Source organism: Triplophysa dalaica, chromosome 16 (assembly GCF_015846415.1).
Source record: "Triplophysa dalaica isolate WHDGS20190420 chromosome 16, ASM1584641v1, whole genome shotgun sequence".
NCBI lineage: Eukaryota > Metazoa > Chordata > Actinopteri > Cypriniformes > Nemacheilidae > Triplophysa > Triplophysa dalaica.
In genome coordinates, this window is record NC_079557.1 from 13,737,677 (window position 1) to 13,760,310 (window position 22,634).

Here is a 22,634-nt window from a genome sequence, read left to right on the forward strand (position 1 = left end):
AAGTTAAAACAAACTTATTGACTCGAAAGAAATCAGGATGTTTATGTATTTCCTTTTTCTGTGAGCTAATGATGACTTGTCATAAAACACATTTACACAATACAAAAACTCTAATCACAATGCTGATATAAATAACTGTAACATTATAAATCATTACTATTGAATTCCTCTTATAGAAATGTAATTGTTTCATTCTTTAATCTTGTCTCCTTTTCTTTGGCTGATATACTGCAAACCATTTTTAACGCTTGTTTTATCTTTTCTTTTCAGAGCGTAAGTGAATTCGGTCTGGACATCATCGAGACCCCAGAGGGAGACAAATGGCCCCAACTCATAGTCCAGCAGAGCCTAGATCGAGAGTCGAAGGACACCTTTGTGATGAAAATTAAAGTAGAGGATGGTGGCACCCCTCCAAAGTCCAGCACTGCCATTCTGCAGGTCACCGTCTCGGATGTGAATGACAATCGCCCGGTATTCAAGGACAGTGAAGTGGAGGTGAATGTTCCCGAGAATGCCCCAATGGGAACATCTGTCACTCACCTTCACGCCTCAGATGCTGATCTAGGATCCAATGCTCAGATTCACTTCTCCTTCAGCAACCAAATCTCCCCTGCCACCAAACGACATTTCGCTATTGACAGCACAACTGGACTGATTACTGTCAAACAGCCTTTGGACAGGGAAGTCAACCCCGTCCACAAGCTTATAGTGCTGGCCAGTGACGGAAGCTCTACCCCTTCAAGGGCTACAGTTATAGTCAATGTAACAGACGTTAATGACAACGTCCCCTCTATAGATACACGTTACATAATGAATCTTGTTAATGGCACTGTGCTGTTGTCTGAAAATGCCCCGCTGAACACAAAAATAGCCCTGATTACTGTGACGGATAGAGATGCTGACCTGAACGGGAAAGTGACCTGCTACACGGATCACGACGTACCTTTCAGGTTAAAGCCGGTCTTCAACGACCAGTTCTTGCTGGAAACTGCCGCGCTCTTAGATTACGAGACCACTCGTGAGTATGCAATAAGGATAGTCGCATCTGATTCTGGAAAACCTCCTTTGAACACTTCGGCGATGGTTCTTATTAAAATCAAGGATGAGAATGATAACACCCCCATTTTCCCACAGCCGGAAATCCAGCTCTCCATTCCGGAAAACAATGACCCTGGAACGCAGCTGATAAAAATCAGTGCCACAGATGCAGACAGCGGTTCGAATGCTCTTATTATTTACAGTCTCGGCCCAGATGCCCCGGATGGGTTTAACGTAGATGCGCGGTCAGGAATCCTTTCTGTTATCAAAAGGCTAGATAGAGAGAAGCATGAGAAGTATTCATTCACAGTTATTGCCAGGGATAACGGTTCTACCCCTCTTCAAAGCAACGTCACAGTAAAGCTTATAGTCCAGGACCAGAATGACAACAGTCCAGCTTTTACCCATCCCGAGTACAACTTCTATGTCCCTGAGAATCTGCCTTTGTACGGGACAGTGGGGTTGATCACAGTGACAGATGCGGACGCTGGTGACAACGCAGTCGTCACCCTCTCAATTATTAACGGGAAGGACAATTTTATCATCGACCCCAAAACCGGGGTGATCAAACCAAACATCACATTCGACAGGGAGCAACAGAGTTCATACACTTTTGTCGTCAAGGCTGTGGATGCGGGCGCAATGCAAACCACCTCATATGCCAAGGTCACCATAAATGTTGTTGATGTAAATGACAATCGTCCGGTGTTCGTCATCCCTTCCTCGAACTACTCCTATGATCTGGTTCCTTCAACCACCAGCCCTGGGTCTGTGGTGACAAGAGTGTTTGCTATTGACAATGACACCGGAATGAATGCCGAGCTGCAGTATAGTATCATTGGAGGCTCGCCGAGAGGATTGTTCGCCATTGACAAAATGACAGGCAACATTACTCTGCAGGAGAAGATAGTAATGGTAGACCAAGGTCTCCATAGACTGGTGGTAAAGGTCAAAGATTTGGGACAGCCGGAGTCTTTATATGCAATTGCTCTTGTTCATTTGTTTGTGAATGATACTGTCTCAAATGCTACGTTCATTCAGGAGCAGCTACGCAAGAGCTTGGAGACCCCATTGGACCGTAATGTTGGTGACAACGATGTGATACCTCAAACCAACGGTTATGTAATTGTCGTCATTGCTATCATCGCTGGGACTATGACAGTCATCTTGGTTATTTTTGTCACCGCCCTGGTGCGCTGTCGACAGACGCCAAGGCATAAAGTCGTCCAAAAGAGCAAGCAGAGCGGCGAGTGGGTGTCGCCCAACCAGGAGGGCCGTCAAATTAAAAAGAAAAAGAAGAAGAAGAAGAGGTCGCCAAAAAGTTTGCTGCTTAATTTCGTCACCATAGAGGAACCCAAGAGTGACGACCCCACCCACGAGCACATCAACGGCACCTTAGACCTCCCCGTCGAACTTGAGGAGCAGACGATGGGAAAGTACAACTGGGCGACCACACCAACTACCTTCAAACCCGACAGCCCCGACTTGGCCAAGCACTACAAGTCGGCGTCTCCTCAGCCAACATTCCAGATCAAACCAGAGACCCCCGTGGCTCCCAAGAAGCACCACGTCATTCAAGAACTCCCGCTGGACAACACGTTCGTGGTGGGCTGCGACTCGCTCTCCAAATGTTCCTCCAGCAGCTCTGACCCCTACAGCGTTTCAGAGTGCAGCTGTCAAGGGGGCTTCAAGGCACCTGGGCAAATCCACACCAGACAGGTAATTCACAACTTTCTTTCTTAAACCACTCGCTGTTCCAGCTCCCATTTGTACTGTCCTTCTGTTAGAAAGATGTGGAATGAAGGGTGGGAGCTGCATGTTGTGTGCGTGTCACACAAAACGTAAAAGTGGGAGGGTGTTTGTTGTGTGCTCGTTTGAGCGTTTCAGTTCTTTTGAAAGAAAAATGTCAAATAATTAATCAACTGGAGGAACGTTGTATATATTAAGAAAACGGTGACAGCGTTGGATAGCTTTGATTACGGAATGTTTTTATCTCCCAGTGAGACCATCAATTCTAAAGGGGGGCTATTAGAAAAACAATTTGTGTGTGTGTGTGTGTGTGTGAGAGAGAGAGAGAGAGAAACAGGAGTGCTAGCTCGCAGCATTGAGATTACGGCTATGTTTGTTCTTGATTGACATGCCAAAACCAAGCATGCTTGACAGAAAACCAAACAAGATAGGGTTGCATTCCACAGGCGCAACTGAACAGATGCACACTGCCGAAACAATTGTTTCCCACAGAAATGTTTGATAGAACTCATTAGGGCTAAAACTTTCAGCATAGTAGCGAAAGGCTGATTATTTTTTAAATACGATTCAGAAGTCAGTCCAAAAGAAACATTATAAGTTGTCTCTGAGGAAAATTGCCGGCATTAATGAGAAGAAAGTTCATTTGAATACCAGCATTGTATCCTGTGCTTCCCGAGGATATGTGCCAAATGCAAAATAGCTAATAAATAAAAGCAGGTGAGGGACGCAAATGTAAATTGGGGTGGAGGGAGAGGTGGCCTAGCTGCGGCGACAGGTCTTTCTTTAGTGGAAGACTGAGCCGTGCGATTGTAGGTCGGAGAGATCAAGGTGAAGACAGAGCCGAGGGACCGAGAGATTTAAATAGAAACATATTTGCTAATAGCTTGAAACGCTATTCATTTTACCTATCAGATGCGTGTTTTTTAATGACCCGGCAGGAGTCGGCGGGGAAAGGACTGAGGTCATACTGTAAGTCTTTCATTGGTGTGATTTCAGTGACAGAACTGTATCTACACGATCTGTTCCTAGTTTCTCAAAATGCCCTTTTTCACTTTCGAAAATGGCCTCAGTCATAGCTGGTCCTTTGTTTTGTGCATCTGTAATATCATGTCATGCACTCAGATCTCTTGTCCTTATTGAGGAAAATCTCCCACTGCATATTCTTTACAAATTACTGTAGATCCACTCAGATACATTGTGCGCATGGTAATTTAAGGTGACACCCACACATAGCTGATGTGCCTTTTCCACCATGAGGCCTTTATTTTACAACGCAGTTAAAAGCGACGCTCTGCCATGGCGCATTATACATAAACCTACTTATAGAACCAGATTATGGAAAGACACGTAATTCAGTTTATGTTTGTAATTTGACTTGCCAAGTTGTCCTTCTGGGTTTCAACGCTTCTGATTCTTTGTTTTGAAATATGCAGAAATATTTGAGGAAGCTTTTGAAATGTTGCGTCAGACTGTTGTGGGAATGTTTGTAATAAAGACAAACTGTAGATTCAAATCCCATTTAGTTTCCCGGGTGGTATCTCTATCTTTAAAACTCTATAACATTCTCGGTTTCTTTAGTAGTTTTATTTTTGTTTTTTGTTTGTTCTGCTGAATTTAGCTGGCTGTTAGATCACACAGCTCTCTTTGCTATATAATGTATAGGATCTTATTGCCCTTAACATGATATCACTAACGTTTACACTCACAACAACCAAAAAAGAAAGCTGTAATATATCCAAACCGATATCCCGCACTTCAGTCTAGAGAGCCTTTTGTGGATTTACTTTATAAGTTTACTTTTTAATTTTTTAAGGGTCAATTTTGATTGACAGGGATATGATAAACAAGAGCCTCCTGTTCAAACTGAATTTGACAAATTTAGACCAGACTGTGTGTGAAACGGTTTTCCATTAGGTTTAACAGTGTATTTTTTAGTGATGTGTTTGTCGTTTTTTATATATCTTAAGGGTAGCCGGTATGCTTTGACAGCTTTACACTATTGACTTAAACCCATTATGGGCAGTTGAAATGTAGAAGCTCTAAAGTTTAGAGTCATTTAGAAGCTCTGAAGTCTTGAGTCATCTCCAACTCCTAAGTAAAGTGCTTCTTATGTCATTTCTATATTAGGGCAGTCTACTGCACCCTACATAAACTATGAGTTACGTACTTTGAACAAGATTTATTTTTGAAACACACATCGGCCATTGTCTTTTATGTAGAGCAGTTGTGATTGACAACAGCTATGAGCCATTAGCGTTAGCGGAAAGAGACCACAGTGCTGAATCAGATTATGTCCCGCATCCAACCGCCCTATATTTGGTGTATTTACTGGGATGTTCTATGTGAGCCATAAAGCAACAACACAACTGTTAGCATAACGTAATGTCGCGACCTCATCCGAGCTGACACGCATCATGTCTGGATTTGCCATGATGAATAGACCAGCGAGAACATTCATAGGACCATTAAAAGATGCATTTCTCCCGGGAAAGGCTCATGGATGAAGGTCAATGGGACGCTTAACGGAAGCGGGAATGATGTCAGCATCGCAAAAAAAATCTTGTCAAAATACAACTTATTTATGGGCCATATGGCCCATAATAGTGTTCATTCTGCATTCCATGCACCACGAAAAGCTCGCTCGCGTCTCTTTCACTCATCTCAGCCTGTCTTTCATCTCCCGCTCTCCATGTTCTCAAACAGCGTTTTTAGAGGTCAGTCCGCCCCGCTGGTGTTGGGCCTTCTGTCTGAATACGCACTTCAGTTGTGCGGGTCAAGAAAATATCACCGTACTTGACTGATCCCTGGGAAGGCCATGAATATGCAAGAAAGCTAGTATAATCAAAAGCTATAAGGCATCTATATTCAGGACAGGGGTGTGTTTGAGGTCAGTAGTTTTGCCACGCAAGCTTATGTTGCGTTCTAACCCCTCTCCCTCAGAGCTGGATTTGAATACGCCCTCGACGGACTTACGAGGTCTCGCAGTCCAAAACACATTTTCTTTGCATCAGGCTTCACGGTACATTCAATATTTCAAAAAACATCATAAAACACGGTAGAGGATGTCCTTGAGTCCACAGTTTGTGCTCTCACCCAACCGAGTTTCAATAATTTAGATTCCACTTCAATTTTGATTCTCGCCGGGTATGGGGCAGATGTGCCTGGATTTCTAACCGTGCGCATTTTTTAGAACATGAAGTGATTGATTTCTTTTGGATTTCTCTCTCTCGCCCTCTCTCTATTGATTATCTCCAGTCGTGTCAAACTCCAGGCGTATTCTACTGCGTTTAGCCCATCAGCGATTCTCCGGCACGTCGTTCCTTAGCAATGCAATCTGCATGTTCATTTAAGCTTTGTTGAATATGTCCTCGTGCTTTTTAAAGCGTCCGATTCTGTCGCCTCTCGTAAGTGAAATTAAATTTCTCCATTAATATTTTCGCCCGGAGGTAGAGCCGTTTTCGACTCGCTTTCTCCTATGATATCTCGGTTATTACATCACTGTTAATAAGGGCAATGAAAAAATCAAGTGTAATATCTTGAATTGACCTTTCATGCCACAGGTCACATTTTTTATGAATTATGCCGCACCACTGTGACTATCCCGAGCCTCCTGTTGTCATCAATGAATGAGTGTTGCTTTAGTGTGGTGGATGTAACGACACATTCTGAGCAAAAAAAGCAATTTGGTATACCTGCATGCATTGACTAGTCACTTAACACTCAGCATTCTTCAAGGTAAATTTACCACCATCACAAAAATAACAGCCTGTTCCTTGCAGAATGCTTTTTCTCTCTCCGCACATACGCTGTATGTGTCCAGAGAGAGATGACTTCATTATCATCTTACACAGCTTAGCTACCCAGATGATTTTGTAACTACAATTTCCCCTATCTGTCTGTCTCTCTATATTACAGGAGACGGCACTGAACCCACCACTCTATGGCACACACTGTGGCACAGGTACAGCTCGCTCCCACAGGATAAAAATCAATCTCTAGCTGCCATTTCCTAAAGAGGGGCAGGGAGGGAGAGGAAGGCCCTCACTGAAGAGGTGAAAACACAAACTGTACAGATTCTCCAGCCTCAATCGAGGCCCGGAGTGAAACGCCAGACTAAATTGACTGTCCGGAAACTCTGCCCGCGAACCGTAGGAGGTTTGAAATGCTTTGTTAAACCCTTTTCGTCCTCACTCACCGGCCTCGCCGAATAGGGCACAAGACACGCCTGTAGCGTTTCTCCACTCCTCTGCTTATCCAAATGGAATATGAAAACGACCTCTGTATAGGATGTTTATGTATATATGTATTTATGTATACGCAGCATAGTCCCTATGTTTATTTATTGATTTTGTTTTTTTTCACACATTGGACAAAGTTTGACGTGCCTGGTGCTTGTTTCTCAATTTTATTTTGACAAAAAGATATCTTTTGCTCACCTGCTGTTGATGTTTCATTTGTTCATTCTGTGCTCGTATGTAAGGTACGAATTTGTGACCACCTCACTCCACGTCCCACACCGGCCGTGATACAATGCGCACCTCAGCATCGACACAGCCGCTGTCCTGCTCTCATTATACCTCACATTAAAATGCACGGCCCTCCGTAGGAGGCACCAGCACGCCACGGTAGGCTTTAGCTGTGTCACCGATTGCCTCAGAACTTGGGATGTGGAAGATTTTAATAAAACCCTAATGCTTTGCTAAGCTGCAATCATAGGGGACAGCTCTCCTGGTTCCTAATCACAGAATTGTCTAGAAAGGGACAACGGGGCTGACCTTTATATGTCGTCTGTTGTAGTCAGCTTATAAAACCAGAGCCAATATAACCTGTGAGATGTATTTTACTGATTCTGAATAGAAAGCCTCCGGCAGTCTGTTATGTGAGATGGTAGGTTGTAGTTACATCACCTGGGTGTTTGTATACAGTAACCTGACATGCTATGTATTCATACAGTACAACCGAGAAAAAACATGTAAAAAAATATATGAAGTAGACACTACCGAGCACGATTAAGTGGACTATACATATTTCATGTCAACAGCAATAAATTTACAGTTAAACAAGAATTCACAAGCACTTTAAAATCTTGATAATGAGCATCTCACATTTGTAAAACTTTGGAAGATTCCTGAATAACTATTTGTTTTTATAGCAGCATTGATCAATTGCTTAAGTGGATGGTTTTTGTTCAAGCAGTAATTTACTCCTTAAGGCGATGGACTGATTTTTTATAAGTGTCTTTTGACCTCTCGTTCTTGCGGAGGTATCGGATCTTATTGGTGTCTGATAAGTTGAAAACAAAGAATGACTCATTCATAGAAATGCAGCACTGTGCTGCAAACAGTTAGACAAAATATTTGCGATAGACAAAGGAGAGAAAATAGAAGAGGAGTTTTTAATTTAAGGGATATGAACGAATCACTTTCATTGAATATAAAGCACCTTACATTATCTTTGTAATTGACTTTGATTTGCCAACGTGTGAAGTAAACTGTATATAACTGTTTTATGTATGTTTGAGCTTTGAAAGTTTATTAAAGTCTTTTGCATTGTACTGCACATTTCCATGCATCATTTATTAATCTTGCAATTTCAAATCCATATAGTTGTTATATTTTCAGTTTATTATTAACTTCAAGATTTTTATTATAGTGCAATATTTTGTAACTGCATTCTTTCCTTAAAGGTACAGTTCACCCAAAAATAAACATTTTGTCAATATTTACTCGCCCTGTTGTCACGTTGTCACCCTGTATGTCTTTTTTCCTTTTTTTCCTATTTTTAAGAATGTTGTAACTGAACAACTGTGGTACACATTAACTTGCTATGGTTTTGTGTCCATATAATAGAAGTGATCGGGTACAGCCGATCTCTTCTTCAGAAAGTTATTTTGTGTTCTGCAGAAGGAAGAAAGTCAAACAGGTTTGAATTTAATTTTTTTTTATTTGGGTGAACTGTCTCTTTAAACTCTCAAGAAAATTGTCATCTGGAGATAAATATTACTTCTGGTTGGTTGCCGGTCTGTATTGACAGGACAAAAACGAATGAATATAATAAACAAATGCAATGATTTAATACTTTACATCATGTATTTGTGAATAGTCAGGATAACAAAGTCAAGAGCCTTGTCATTTTTTTAAAAGCGAGAAGAAAATTATTTTTCAAATGTTTTCTTAGCCAAATTAGATAGATGCCAACATGAACAGATTGCGTGACATGCTCTCATTTTTGAAACTCATAAACATAACTACACAAGTCACACAAGATAATAATAATATGACCCAGACTATGATAAAAACAGGTTTTCTTTTCAGCACGGGTAAACATGGTTTGTGCTGTGAGTCGTTGGCTGTATAGAGCATGAAACCATCACATTAGAAAGCAAACGTAATTACGTTTACTTTAGTACGATCAACAATTTCGGTGCGCTTGAGAAATAAAACTAGTTGTAGTTATGCAACTATAAAACCGAACGCGACATCTTTAGAAATACACCTTTTATAAAACTGAACAATTACCATTTTTAGTGCTCCTTGATCACGAAACGAAAGTTCTCGACGTGCATTTGTTTGCAGGTCCAAGAGTCAGCCATTGTTCCATTGAACGTGCTTTCAAAGATGCTGTTCCAGAAGTTCACATGAAAGAGGAGAGAAATAAGAAGCAATGGAAAACAATTTAATTGCTTATCAAAGTTACTTTATATTGCGAGCCTGGAGAGCTAATCATTTCCCTTGAGGGAAATATGTCCTTGGTGATTAGAGAAAATGGTGCACATGCATTACAGTGAGCTTGTATCTCTTTTTTTCTGAGAGAGTGTGCAAATGTCAGCCTGCTATTAATACCGCAATGTAAACTCTCAATGTGCTAAAATCTTTTTACGTTCGTGAGTGTGTTGACATGTGCGCTTTTCCTTAAGAACTCTCTCTGAATAATGAGACTAACACCGCTCACTGCTTATTTCAGCTTGCACAAGCATTTAAGATAAATATGAAAGCCTTTTAGGTGATGTAAATACACCGGACCGCACACAACTGAGTGTTTAGTATGTAAGCGATAATGTACAGTCAGCAGATTGCTGCTGCTACAGCACGGCTACCTGCCAAATAAATGAATAAACAGAAATTAAATATTGAGTTTTGATAAAAAATAATTGCATCGGGTGATAAGAAGCTGCAGAATGATGCATGAAATTATACAAACAGGGTGAAAAACGTTGCTGGTGACAATGGTCATTATACAAAAATAATTGACCGATCAGAATTAAGCGTTCCAGACGGCCTTGTAATAATTTCTATTAGGTCTTGTAAATTAAAAAAATGGGCAAAATCGTCCACCAGAATGATATCCATCTGGAGATCTGGCGAATTGTGTTTCTTAAAGAATATAATTTATTCTTCAAATTTACTATGACAGCTCGGCAGAGTTTCTTGTGTTGGCACTGCTTGCTTGTAGCATTGAGCTGAAATGTATCATTTGCTTGACAGCGTTGAGTAGAATGAGAATTCCCATTGAATCAAGTACAAGTACTAGCTTGGTGTGGATTATCTTGCACACAGAGCTAACATACTTAGCTTGTTTTCTCATAATATGCCCAATAAAGGGACCGATAAACCCAGTCAGTAAAGTAACAGGTGCAGTAAAAGAGGTGTCCCCGGGAACTAATGTGAACATGTTAAAGGGACAGTTCACCCAAAAATGAAAATTCCTTCATTTACTCACCCCCATGTCATCCCAAACTTGTACGAGCTTCTTTTTTTCTGCAGGAAACAAAATATGATATTTTGAAGAATGTTGGGGACCAAATAACATCGGCTCCTAGACATTTCTCAAAATATCTTCTTTTGTGTTCCACAGAAGGAAGAGTCATAGACAGGTTTTGGATGACATGAGGGTGAACAAATGATGACAGAATTTCTATTTACAGGTGAACTATCCCTTTAGTGCATTAACATTAATGCACAGTTCAATTATACTCTTTGTACCCTTTCATTGCACTTTATCTTTACCAGAACACTCCAATATTCCAAAAGTCTTTACCCTCACTTTAAAATAAATATATTTCTGCTTCATTTTTTCTTTTCTTGCTGCTCTGTATTTTTAGTATGTGTCGGAAGGGAAGAATAACTGCATAAATACATAAATTATCGCTAAAAATAAATAAAAAGTTGCATTTAATTGTGTTCAGTTTAAGGAAACTTGATGCTACTGCAAGACAGTGAAACCGGTAAGGAATTGCATTACTTCACTCCGAGTCTGAACGCTTATGAAAGTATCTCTCTGGCAGGTGCTGACTAAAGGAGTATTGCATCAAAAGACAGCTCATGAATTAATAAATCAGCCGGACTTTGCAATGACAAAATGTATCTCGAGGATCAGATTGCTGAGAAAGTGCAACAAAACATATGTCTTGAGATGGTATTTATAATTCATATTGATCATATCCTGTGTCCTCAGTATTACATCACATGCAGGGGCAGAATGGGGCCGGGGATTTGAGGGTACAGGAGAGTCATCCGCCGTTATAAATGATCAGTACACGGGGGAATTACTGGTTACTGCAGACTGAGAATATTGCGTCCAGGCCCCGAGGGGATTGCTGATTATCTCTATGTAGTTCTATTTATGCATTTGCCGTGCAGGGGTAGTACACCGGAAGATGGTCTCTGACTATTATTTGCTCTCGAGGCAGTGCCGAACACTCCTGCTGCCAAATCTATGCCAGACTTGATAATTCAATCATTCCTGTGGAGCTGTCGTGTATATTTGTTTGTTGGAAATCAGCTCTTTAACTGAACTAGTTGGCTTGTTAAGGGGATAGTTCACCCCCCAAAAAAATCGTCAACATCTTGTAATTTCAAACCTGTAATGACCATCTCGTTCTTCTGCCGAACACAAAAGAAGATATTTTGAAGAATGTTGGTAACCAAACAACAGCGGTATTAACTTCTATTTTGCGGACACAAAGAGCAATGCAAGTGAATGGGTTCTGCCGCTGCTTGGTTACCAACATTCTTCAAAATATTTTCTTTTGTGTTTTACAGAAGAAACTCATAAAAGGTTTAAAATGTCAAAAGGGTGAGTGAACAATGACAGAATTCGATTTTGGGGTAAAATATCCCTTTAAAAATGTATCCTTTGGTTAAATATACAACGTTATAAATATTCACAAGCTACATTGTTGAGTATTTTTAGGCTGCCTGGATTTACATACAATTGCTGTGAGGTGGCTGAGATTAATGTTATTGATCAAAGCCGAAAATGAATCAGTACTCTCTATTCAGAAAAAATAGTTTTACTTTAGAATTGTACAGTATATTATCCGTCACAAACTATACAGCCTTGTAGCTTTCAAATGACTTTGAGGAATGTGGAATTGAATTTAAACGTGATTGTCAGTTTTGTTGTTTTGTAGTGCTAGGTGGTCTACGCTTATTATTCAAAAGAGAAGGACAAAAATAATAAAATGTAAAATAAAAATACTAAAATACACTGCTGTCTGATTAAATGCTCTTGAATTTCATTCGAAGAACGTTGCTCTACACTAATCTTCAAGAGGACTCTGTCTTACAGATAAATTCTTCTGAAACAAGGAATTCAATTTCCAGAGCTTGTTTTTCATTTCGTCTGCATAGTCATCCTGGAAAGGTAACTTTTGTATGTCATGTCTTTCACGCTGGCACAAAATTCACAATGCAGCATGTATTAGGAAATGGCATGGCATTATTGAGCTGTGTAATAAATGTTAACATACTGTAATTAAGGTTAATGTTTGCACGAATCCTGAAGTAGTGTATTGGTGGGTTCATGTCATGTTCATGCTGCTTTTGACAGACAAAGTGCTTCATGGGATTTATTTTGCACTTTTGTAAGTCATGGACACTGAAAACTGATTAGTGCAAAAAAATGTTTGAAATGCTTAACATGATAAACTTACTTTAGAAACAACACTGCATAAGATTTAAAGGAAACATTTACTCAAAATAAGAATTGTCATCATTCCCCCTTGAGTCCTTGGCAACGAATGGCCACCATATCAGGAAAAATTAGTGGTGAAAAGTGCCCCAGAACCAATTGCTTTCCTACATTCTTCAAAATATTGGTAACACTTTCCTTGAAGCATTATAAAGTATAATGCATTATAAAGAGTTATTTACAACACATAATGTGTGTTGTAATGCATTATATGTAGTTGTAAAGAATTGTAACCATTTTAAAATGTGTAGTGTAACAATGAATTGCTAAGTGTATTAACTGTAATAACAATTATTTACAATGCATTAAAAGGTGCATTACAATGCTTTAATGCAACTTTTATAATGCATTATACATACATGCTTCGAAGAAAGTGTTTACAAAATAATTTTCCTAGAATGGTAGTCAATGGTGGCCAAGAACTGTCTGGTTACAAACATTCTTCCAAATACCATGTTCATCAGATCAAAGACATTTATACAGATTTGGAACAACTCGAGGGAGAGTAAATGATGACAGAATTTTCATCTTTTGGGTGAACTTTTTCTTTAAGACTTGTCAAAGGATGCTTTTGTCTTAATGCTTTACCATAAGCACAAGTGAAAAAATCCACCAGTGCACTGAGATAAAATGCTTTTGTTTTAAAGATTCAAGTCTAAATGTGCTATACACTGTTTCTTCTTGAGTAGATTTATCTTATTTTATGACCATTTTTCTCAAGACTAGAGAATCGTACTAGCCAACAATAGTTGTTTCGGAGTGCAGTTGTGTACCTCACAATTGATTTTGTCTAGTTGAGAAAAATATCCATCAATTTCAAGGTTTACAGGTGACCAGCTGGGTGTAGGCACAAATTTGCATGAGATCTTAACTAAGTGGGTAAGCGGAAGATCGGCTAAAGCAAAATTGGAAGGCGTTGATTTAAAGACACTATTCAAAGCCACTGTAATCCAGGTAATCCAGCACAGATTTCTTGATTTACGTCCGTCAAAGAGACGACAAGAGCCTGGCCCCATTTTAGACTAGCTGGTAATCTGGTTTGGACAGAGGGCTCTGGGATATTTACCCAGCCTTAACATTTGCTAAAGCAGATGGCAGGGAGGGGGGTTGGAGGCACCAATCTTCCTCATCCATCTACAGAAAAAAAGGAGCACAAAAAAATAAAAAGAACAGTGGACGATAATCAATGTTGTTTATTTTGCTGCTTGACTCTTTAAGTACTTTCAGACAGATTATAGGCTTTCCAGGGGATAATCGGAGAGGGCAGACAATTGCCTTTTTTCCCGTACTGAACGTATCCCCTGTGCCGACGTAAAGAAGGCGGTTTAGGGCGGATGCCGGTTCTTAATTCCTGATTAGTTCTGTTCTAAACCTTGCTAAAATTAACTGAGCAGGATGCTAATCACTGAGTCTCAGACACGTTCCGCTCTGCTCTGCTGTGCTGCATGGTTTACACTGTATAGCTGTCATGTGAGAGTGTTTCTCCAGAGTGTGACCCAATTAGGGCCGGCTTTTGAACCTTGCGCTGAACATTGTTTGACCACATAATGGACAAGCCATTTCTCGTAGGTGTTGTTACTTTGTTGACTTTATAATGGACTTATAATGGACTTTACAACAGAGCTGTCCCTCGATGATGCGACATGTTACATGTCATTGGATCTTAAGAGTAGTCTAAAAAGATGAGGAGAATACTGTATTTGTAGAATATACATTTATGAAACGAAATACAATTATTTATACAATAATTTTGGAATATTTTAGCATTCATGTTCTGTTTTATTTTTAAATCCCTTGAACCAGAAGTCGGGATCGTTTTCTTTACTTTGATCAAAGTCAAATGACATCTTGTGTAATTACCCGATAGCCCAGATTATATGAAATCAGTATTGTTTTTAATAAATAATAAATCTTTTGTCTATTATTTTTGTTGCGATTTTGAGACAGTTTTCAATTATTTTTTTGATCCGCAAGCTCAATAATGTATTTGTTGATTTCTGCAATTCAAACTTTTGCCTCTCTATCGCCATCTCTGGTTGACACATAAAGCTGCAATCTGAATGCATCTTGAAGTTAAATGATGTTAAACAAACACTTCCCACAAAGCAAAACCTGACTGCTCAGACTGATCATTATTATAATCTTATCGTTGTCAATCATGGCAAATAGACAGTTTTAAAAACTATTTTTATGGACTTGGATTTTTGTTCATTTTGTCTTTAATATTAGTATAGATTTTTTATTGATTTATCCAATATATGCACATTAAAAAATCCCCCAACCCTTACAAGCAAAATCCTAGAGTCTAATATTTTAGATAGGAATTATAAAAATGTATACACACTGACCGCCAGTCAATAAAAAAAATAATATATATATGTATACATACTCTTAGAGAAGAAAAGGAGGAAAAAATAAAATGTAAAATTAAAGAAATCAATTGTAGTGAACAATAAGCCTTTATTTGACATGGTCAGCATATTCTATTAAAGGATGCCTTCTTAATAATCTTTCTCCAGCATGTTCCTTTAATGAGTACTATATAAGTACGTTCATATTTGATCCAAATTATGAATTGCAACTTTAAAGTTATGTCCTTATTATCATATATTCTTTCATTTTAAGCTAAATAGCAGCTATATTCAAAATTCGGAAAACACCAAAAGATGAAACCTCTAGAAGATGTGTCCCTGGTCTTAACCCGCCTCGTCCTCTGCCACGCGTCCTCTTCCATCAGGGGTTGGACAGCAAATGCAGCCAGGACATATTTCTCTAATTAGTCCACAGAATTGACTAATTAGTGCTCAGAACAGGCGTTCACATGTCATGTAGCCAGGAGACCATATAAAGCTCTTTTAAAGGTGAACTCGCTGGCACCGGCTGGCTAGACTTAGGGAAGAAATCGGTAACAAAAAAGATCAACATCCTATACCGCGTTCAAATGATGCAAAATGGAATCTAATTCAATCAGCTTTGTCTTTTAATTGGATGAAAATGTGTAATTAGGGGCCAGATTGAATGGCCGGTGTTCTCGTTTAATATGCATCTTCTCCACGGTCTGTACAGCAGGCGTCCAGGCTCCAGAGCGCAGCAAAATGAGACTGGACAATCTGCTAAGTTTCTAGGAGATAAAAATGTGAGGATTTTAAGCGGGCCTGTGTTGACATCATTCCACTGTTAACTCATCGGCGCAGGTTATTAGCAGATGTCAATACCGCGGTAGAAAGTGTGCCATTAAGTTTGCTTTCTCATAGCATGGCTCATTACATATTTATGACAACCAAACTTTGTATTACTTTGGACTCGTCCGCTGTGAGTACAAAATACTGATCTGTAATGTCAACAAAATGTCAGCTCGGTATAACATTGCAAAACAGACCAGTAGATTTCATTATGGGATAGTGCCTGTGCTATTATGCGTTCATTATATTAAATCTGGCTGCAGGCAGTCGAATGTAAGAGAGGCAGGCATGCTGTTCGGGGGAATGAGAGTAGAACTGGAAACATACTGTTCGTACAGATTGTCGGCCCTAGAGAGCTGCCCTGTGGACTCGGCATGCCTTCGGATGCCTTCCTCTTGCCTAGTAAGCACTTTGAAAGCTATTGTTTAATACCTTGCCATACTCTTCGCTTCCCTCCATCTAGACACTAGTGGCTTTTGTCACACTTGATGGCTGCTTGAAAAATGTTATACATTTTCCAAATAAATAGAACAAAGAGGCAATAAATGATAAATGACTTGGGGAGCACCTTTTTTAAAAGCGCATTTATGAAAGTTTCAACACCGTAACAAAACAAAGCAAACTTTTTGCACTGCAGACACATGCAGCGCACCTATTAGGCGCACCTTTCAAAGTCTTTGAGATTTTAATATTTGAACAGAACAGCTTGGATCACATTTTGAAACGCTAACAAACAACAAACTCTGTGTTCATAATGCTATACCAAAGCGCCTCTGTACTTTTTCAGAGCTGACTGATGTTTGACATCACTTAAAATCTCATATGGTCACTGTTTCAAATTGTTTATTTTTGTATCTCTATTTATTGCTTTTATAGCAAGATAAAAGATATCGTTATTTGCTTTTCACATTTTTTCTCTCTTTTTTTAAATCCTGCCATGTTTTAAGGGGGTTCGAATGCAAAGTGCTTTGGCTGTTCTGCAATCTGTGTGCATGGGATGTTGGCTTTGGAGTGCCATGGATGGTGGGGATGATAAATCTCAATAAACTGAAGCCAAGCACATGGACAGATAATGTTATTCCTCCCCCTAAACATTCAGCCACTGTCCCTTTAATGAAAAGCTGAGCTCACGCAATAAAGTGAAATTTGTTCAAACTTATAAAAAAAAAAACTGGGAATAGATGGAATCCATTGTAATTGATTAAGTAGATCTTACATTCTGAAGAAAAGCCGAGGAGGGTTTGTCTGTGCGAAAAGTCGTCGACACAATCCAAGCTGTGGTAGGCGGGGCTTTGCCATGCATGTTGCCAAGTTATTCTACGGAGATCTAAGAAGAGCCCACCCCTACATTTTTTTGATCTTCTGGGGTCCTTTAATGTAACTCTTTGTGTTGTTTTCTTTGCCTTGGCAAGAACCAGCAATTAACAGCGTCTACCTTGCAAAATGCAGATTGATCGTTTAAACTCATTATTTATTACAATACACACAACTTTTGCAGGTGCAGAGTGTTTGCCTTCTCTATCTTCTGAGGTGAAATATATTCACCTCTTTCTCGGTTTACCCAGAGCGGATCATCATTTTGCTGTAGTCACAAGTCTGACTAAACCGCTGTCAACCTCTTAGTGTTCGATGTTTGCGAGTGCATGTTTCCTCAATGTCAATGATCTCAGGTGTAAAGAGACATGTCGGCACAAAAAAAGCGGTAGCACTGAGAGTTATTAAAATCAATGAGGGAAATGTGTGGCGTTATTTGTAGTTCTTCTTTAGTAACTCTGATGGAGGGAGTCAATCTGTACTAATTAAAACAGATAGGCCGGGGTGCCTGCGGACTGTCAGCCCTGTCTAACTTGATTTAGAGCCTAACGGTTGTAAATCAGGACCAAAAAGAGCTTGGGAAAGCATGCACAGACTGAGTATTTACAGGTTTGATGGACAGTATGCTTAGTCTTTTGAAATATATAGCACGGATCAAAAATACCACCACTGATTCTTGAGACAAAACAAACTCTTCAGTTATTTTATCTGACAAGATTAATATTATGTTCCATATATGTCAATAAGGTGAAAACATATTATAATATTCTGTAGCAGATTCAACAGACGGAGATGAAACCCTGGTGTCATTCATTCCATAATGAATTACTTGGCGTGGCACATTAGGATTTTAAGGGACAAAGGTTATAAGAAAATAGCAGGCGTTTGCACCTGAGATCTATCAACACCTGTGAACATGTTAAATAGGATAACTAAAACATATATCTGAATATATTTTATTCACATTTGTAGACAGTTTTATAATTATTGACAAAAACAATTATAGCAAATACAGTGATCATCTATTGTCTAATGTCTATTATCTATAAGGGAAAGTTTACCCCAAAATGAAAATTCTGTTAACATTTATTCACTCTTGTCATTTCAAAGCAAACCTGCATTACTTTCTTTATTCTGGAGAACACAAACGAAGACATTTTGAAGAAAGTTGGTAACAGAACAATGGCGGAATGTTGTATGGACGCGTCGTTGGGAACCGCCATTATTCCGAGTACAAACATTCTTTACAATATCTTCTTTTTTGCTCTGTGGAAAAAGAAAGTCATACAAGAGGGTGAGTAAATGATGACAACATTTGGGGTTGAACTATCCCTTTATTTTCAAGACTTGATCCGCAGTCTACAATTTGTTAAGAAGAGAATAACGAGTGCGGATCTATTCTTGGAATTGATGTTATTGACTGATCTACGCACCGAAACTAAAGTGGAGCGCAGTGATTTTTATAATTATTTGTGAATGTTAAAGATCCAGTGAAGTCAAAGCGAACAGTTTTTTAAGGACATAAATAAACTGATACGCTATTAAATGCTTACAAAATGAGCATTTTGGAGATTATAACTGTTCAAAACTCGCAATGGCACGTGTGCTCATACATATCTAGAAATTCCATGACATCCCGCTACACTTCAGCATCTCTTCGAAGTTCTTGTCCAATCGAATCCGCTTAAGAATCCGAAGAGTCCCGCCCCCTTCACTAGCAGAGCTGCGAGAGCGCCTCTCAGTCACATGTTCGCATTTATTATGTCCTACATGGTGACTGACACATAGTATACTAGATGGGAGATAGGGGATGATCCACACAGTGTAAACATTTACATTAAAGTCTTAATTTTGCGTTAGTGTGCACCGGTTGAGAGACATGTTAGTACAGAGCTGCTTGTATCTGTCAATCATACGCACAAATCTGCCAAGAAAACAAAACGTATCTAAACTGTTTCAAGTCTGAACAGAAGACTTTTAAGGCTCTATGGCTCTTTTAAACATCACAGATTTGGTGAGTGATGGAGAAAACAAACTCCAGTGTAACTCACCACCGTAAATAACAAGCTTCTAATGGCACATCGCTGGTATTACTGATCTGCCTATTCTTTCAATAGACTTACACTACCGTCACTGTGGATATCACGCTGTTAAATGCAGCTTTGCCTGGCTGAGGCTGACTGTTCTGTAAACGAAATGCTACTGGATATTTTAAAAGGGGGAGGGGCCATGTCTTGCGCTCTCTGCATTTTTCTGTTGACATTACAAACACATCAAATAATGCTGCGCGTTTCAAGGCGATTCAGTGCGTCTTTAAACAATCCCTTTAATACAACATCAATTTGTAAATTATTCAACATCCATTTAAAAGTTTACCTTAAGAGCCACAATAGTTACAAATATGCCTTACACTCAACCGGCGTGTTTTTGCGAGTTTCAGCCTGACGGAGTTCTCATTTTCCTGTCGTGCGCCGCGTTGTTTAAATAGCAAATGCACTTGCGCTCATTTATGCGCCCATGGGCGTGCTGGTCTAAAAAAGAGGTGTTTTCAGGCGCAGTGTTGGTGCGTTGCTATTTTTTTGAGTAATTGAGGAACTTTATTGTTTAAAAAAATAGCTCCTCTGACAGGTCCACAACGCGCAGCAGCACACAAACATGCCAAATCTAAAAACAAAAAAATATTTATAATATCAGATACAGATTCAAACACATTGCTAGCTCGAATACCCCTCAATATTTCACAATAACCATTACAATTACAAATACAGTCTTAGATAAAGATATTTTCCAGACGTTGATTTTGATGCTGACTCCAATGCTGTTTGATGGGTTGTTAATCGGCTTTTTGTGGAGGGCAATAGCAAGCAGACCAGGACACATTCCTTACGGCTAATTCACTTCGTAGAACAGCATGTCTACAGAATACATGTGTTCAGCCCAGGGAGATGGACAACAGTTGAGTGCATTGTGAGAATAGAGCTCATTTCATTGTCTGGATGATTGGGTTCGCCTGCGAGAGATAATGACAGTGCCCTCCTTTGACTTTGAGGCAGTGACCTGAAAATAGGCCCACAAGTGAAACCGCAGTCTGTCTGAACCTGTATGTGATTAAGGTCACCCAGACACACCACATTTGCTTGACCCCCTGCTCACATCGACCACGGCTCCAATTCACTGGGGACTTTTTTGTAGTTTCTTCACAATGCAAACATCAGGCTTTCAGGGGCGAGGTTCTGCGGCAGGAACCGTCCTGTAGCAGTTTTTCCAAGAAAATCTATTTTCTGACGGCTTGATAACACACACGGGAGGATTTTTAAAGCATATTCAGCTTACTAACTTACCAAGGACGGGCATTCAGTCACGACCACAGTGCTAAAACCGGCATGTTGAGTAATTAGTAAGATGGTCGCTGGTGAAAAAAGACACTGGGTAGCCGCGCATTCTGAACGTTCCCTGCTGAATATGGCCTGTAAGGTGAGATTTATGAGCTTCAACATCGAGTCTACTCTCAATTCATCTCACTGTGCCCTATCGGGGCGTCAAAGTCAGCCTTTTTTTACATTAAAGTGCCCTGTCGCCGCTGACCAATATTGTGTGACTCTGTGGTGTAGTATAACAGATGACTTGTGCACTTTTTACCCTGCCGCTGTTGGCAACATGCAGGACAACTTATTGAAGTCAGTGGTTATTCTGATGCTACAAGAAAATGTATATTACTTCTTTAAAAAATGCATTTATACATTTGATAGATGCTTTTATCCGAAGTGACTTGCATTATTATCAGTTTATGTGTCCCTAAGAATCAAACTCCATGAACTTGGCGTTGTAAGTGCTATGGTCTATAGCAGGGGTATTCAATTAATGTTTGAAGTTATTTTTTTCTTCCAAATGGGGTCCAGACAACGTGTTTTTGAAAATATCAAATAATAAATATTTAATCAATTTACCCAACACAGATATATATATATAAAATATATAATATTTAATCAGGCCCTTTGTCTTATATTTTGACATACACTTATCAAAAAAAACCAAAAAGGTGCTGACAACATACAGGCAACAAATTAAAATGATCTCATAATAACCAGAAAACAAAGTTACTAACTAAATTAGCCTTTCCATGCCATTCACACCAGAACTAATTCTATCTTTAAATAATTTCCCAATTAGAACGTTGTTCATTACAAAATGGGAACCTGCTTGAGAAAACCTTGCAAAAGTCTTTTTACTGTTTCCTACACAGGTTCATCATACAGAAAGAATATTCTGGGAATATATAAAACAACAAAATCTTCAATATTGATTGAATAATGACATTTTAAAGATTGAAATCTTAGTGAAATTAATGGGTCTTTAGCCTGGGTTTTCACAGGGTCATAAATGTTTACATGCTGATCAATAATGCTAATGCTAAATGTAGATAAAAACGTTACGCTTCATAAAATATCACAAATCTGGTCGAAAGGTTGGAGACATGGAGCAAACAGTCAACAGACTGACAGATACAAATACTTTAAAATTGCTGCATTTTGTTTACTGTTGTGTGTCCATTTACCTGCTCTGCGTGTCTGCACTACGGTTGTTAAAGCGTATCTGCTGCTTTTTATGCTGCGCGTCTTTGGTGGGAGAGAAGCAGCACGCGGAGCGGAAAGGGTTAAAATGAAGCGCGTTTGGCGCTGGATAAAGATATTAGAAGAAAAAGCGGCAAAAGATAAATTATATAAATGTTCCTGAGAGCGCGTGTGATGTGATTCTCTGTTCTGTAGACGCGCGGCTCAATTTAAACAACGGAAATAGTCAAATGTTTAAATGGTTTATTAGGCTTTATCACGGGGTCCGGATCCGGCATGGGGTCTGTCTATTGAGGAACCCTGCTCTCTAGTGTGTTGTGCCTATTTTCATAATACACTGTAAAGTCTTTCAAAACAAAATATTTCCGATGCGATTTCATTTAGTTCATTTTATGACCTCTTTCATGTGATAAATAATTAAACAAAGCAGTCTTGTTTTCTAGGGTCTCATTGGCCTGGCACATGACGCCCTAATGCTTGTAGGTAACACGATATCATGACCACCCCTCCAGGCTGAGAAAATGTGTAAACAGTCGTCTGCTTCATCTTCTGGAGCCTGGCAAGTTCTCTCAGCATCCACAGATCTCATAGCGTTCCCATCATTTCATTACAGAGAAATCTGTGTCTTCTTCTTTATGCACAATAGGTCAATGAGAAACCGAAGCATTCTAGTACTATAAAAACATGTGAGCTGAGCAGCGCAGGGTTCAGTTCCAGCTGGGTATCCAGAACTACTGTAACACCCAATGATTGATTTTCAGCTGGCAGATGATAAGAAAGTATAACTTAGTTTGTTTGTCAGGTTTTA

General features: G+C 39.4%; 1 protein-coding gene across 2 annotated transcripts in view; it reads left to right on the plus strand.

The window, feature by feature from the left end:
* The window catches only part of pcdh11 (protocadherin 11), a 156,924-nt gene that overhangs the window by 13,635 nt on the left and 120,655 nt on the right, over window positions 1-22,634 (plus strand). Inside the window, exons 3-4 of one of the 2 annotated variants that reach the window (XM_056769769.1) lie at window positions 271-2,757; window positions 6,703-8,326. In XM_056769769.1, the coding sequence (XP_056625747.1) occupies window positions 271-2,757; window positions 6,703-6,786 (2,571 nt within the window). In that variant the 3' untranslated portion in view covers window positions 6,787-8,326. Of the gene's footprint in view, window positions 1-270; window positions 2,758-6,702; window positions 8,327-22,634 lie in introns of those variants that run through there. The other variant, XM_056769768.1, reaches the window with a different exon arrangement.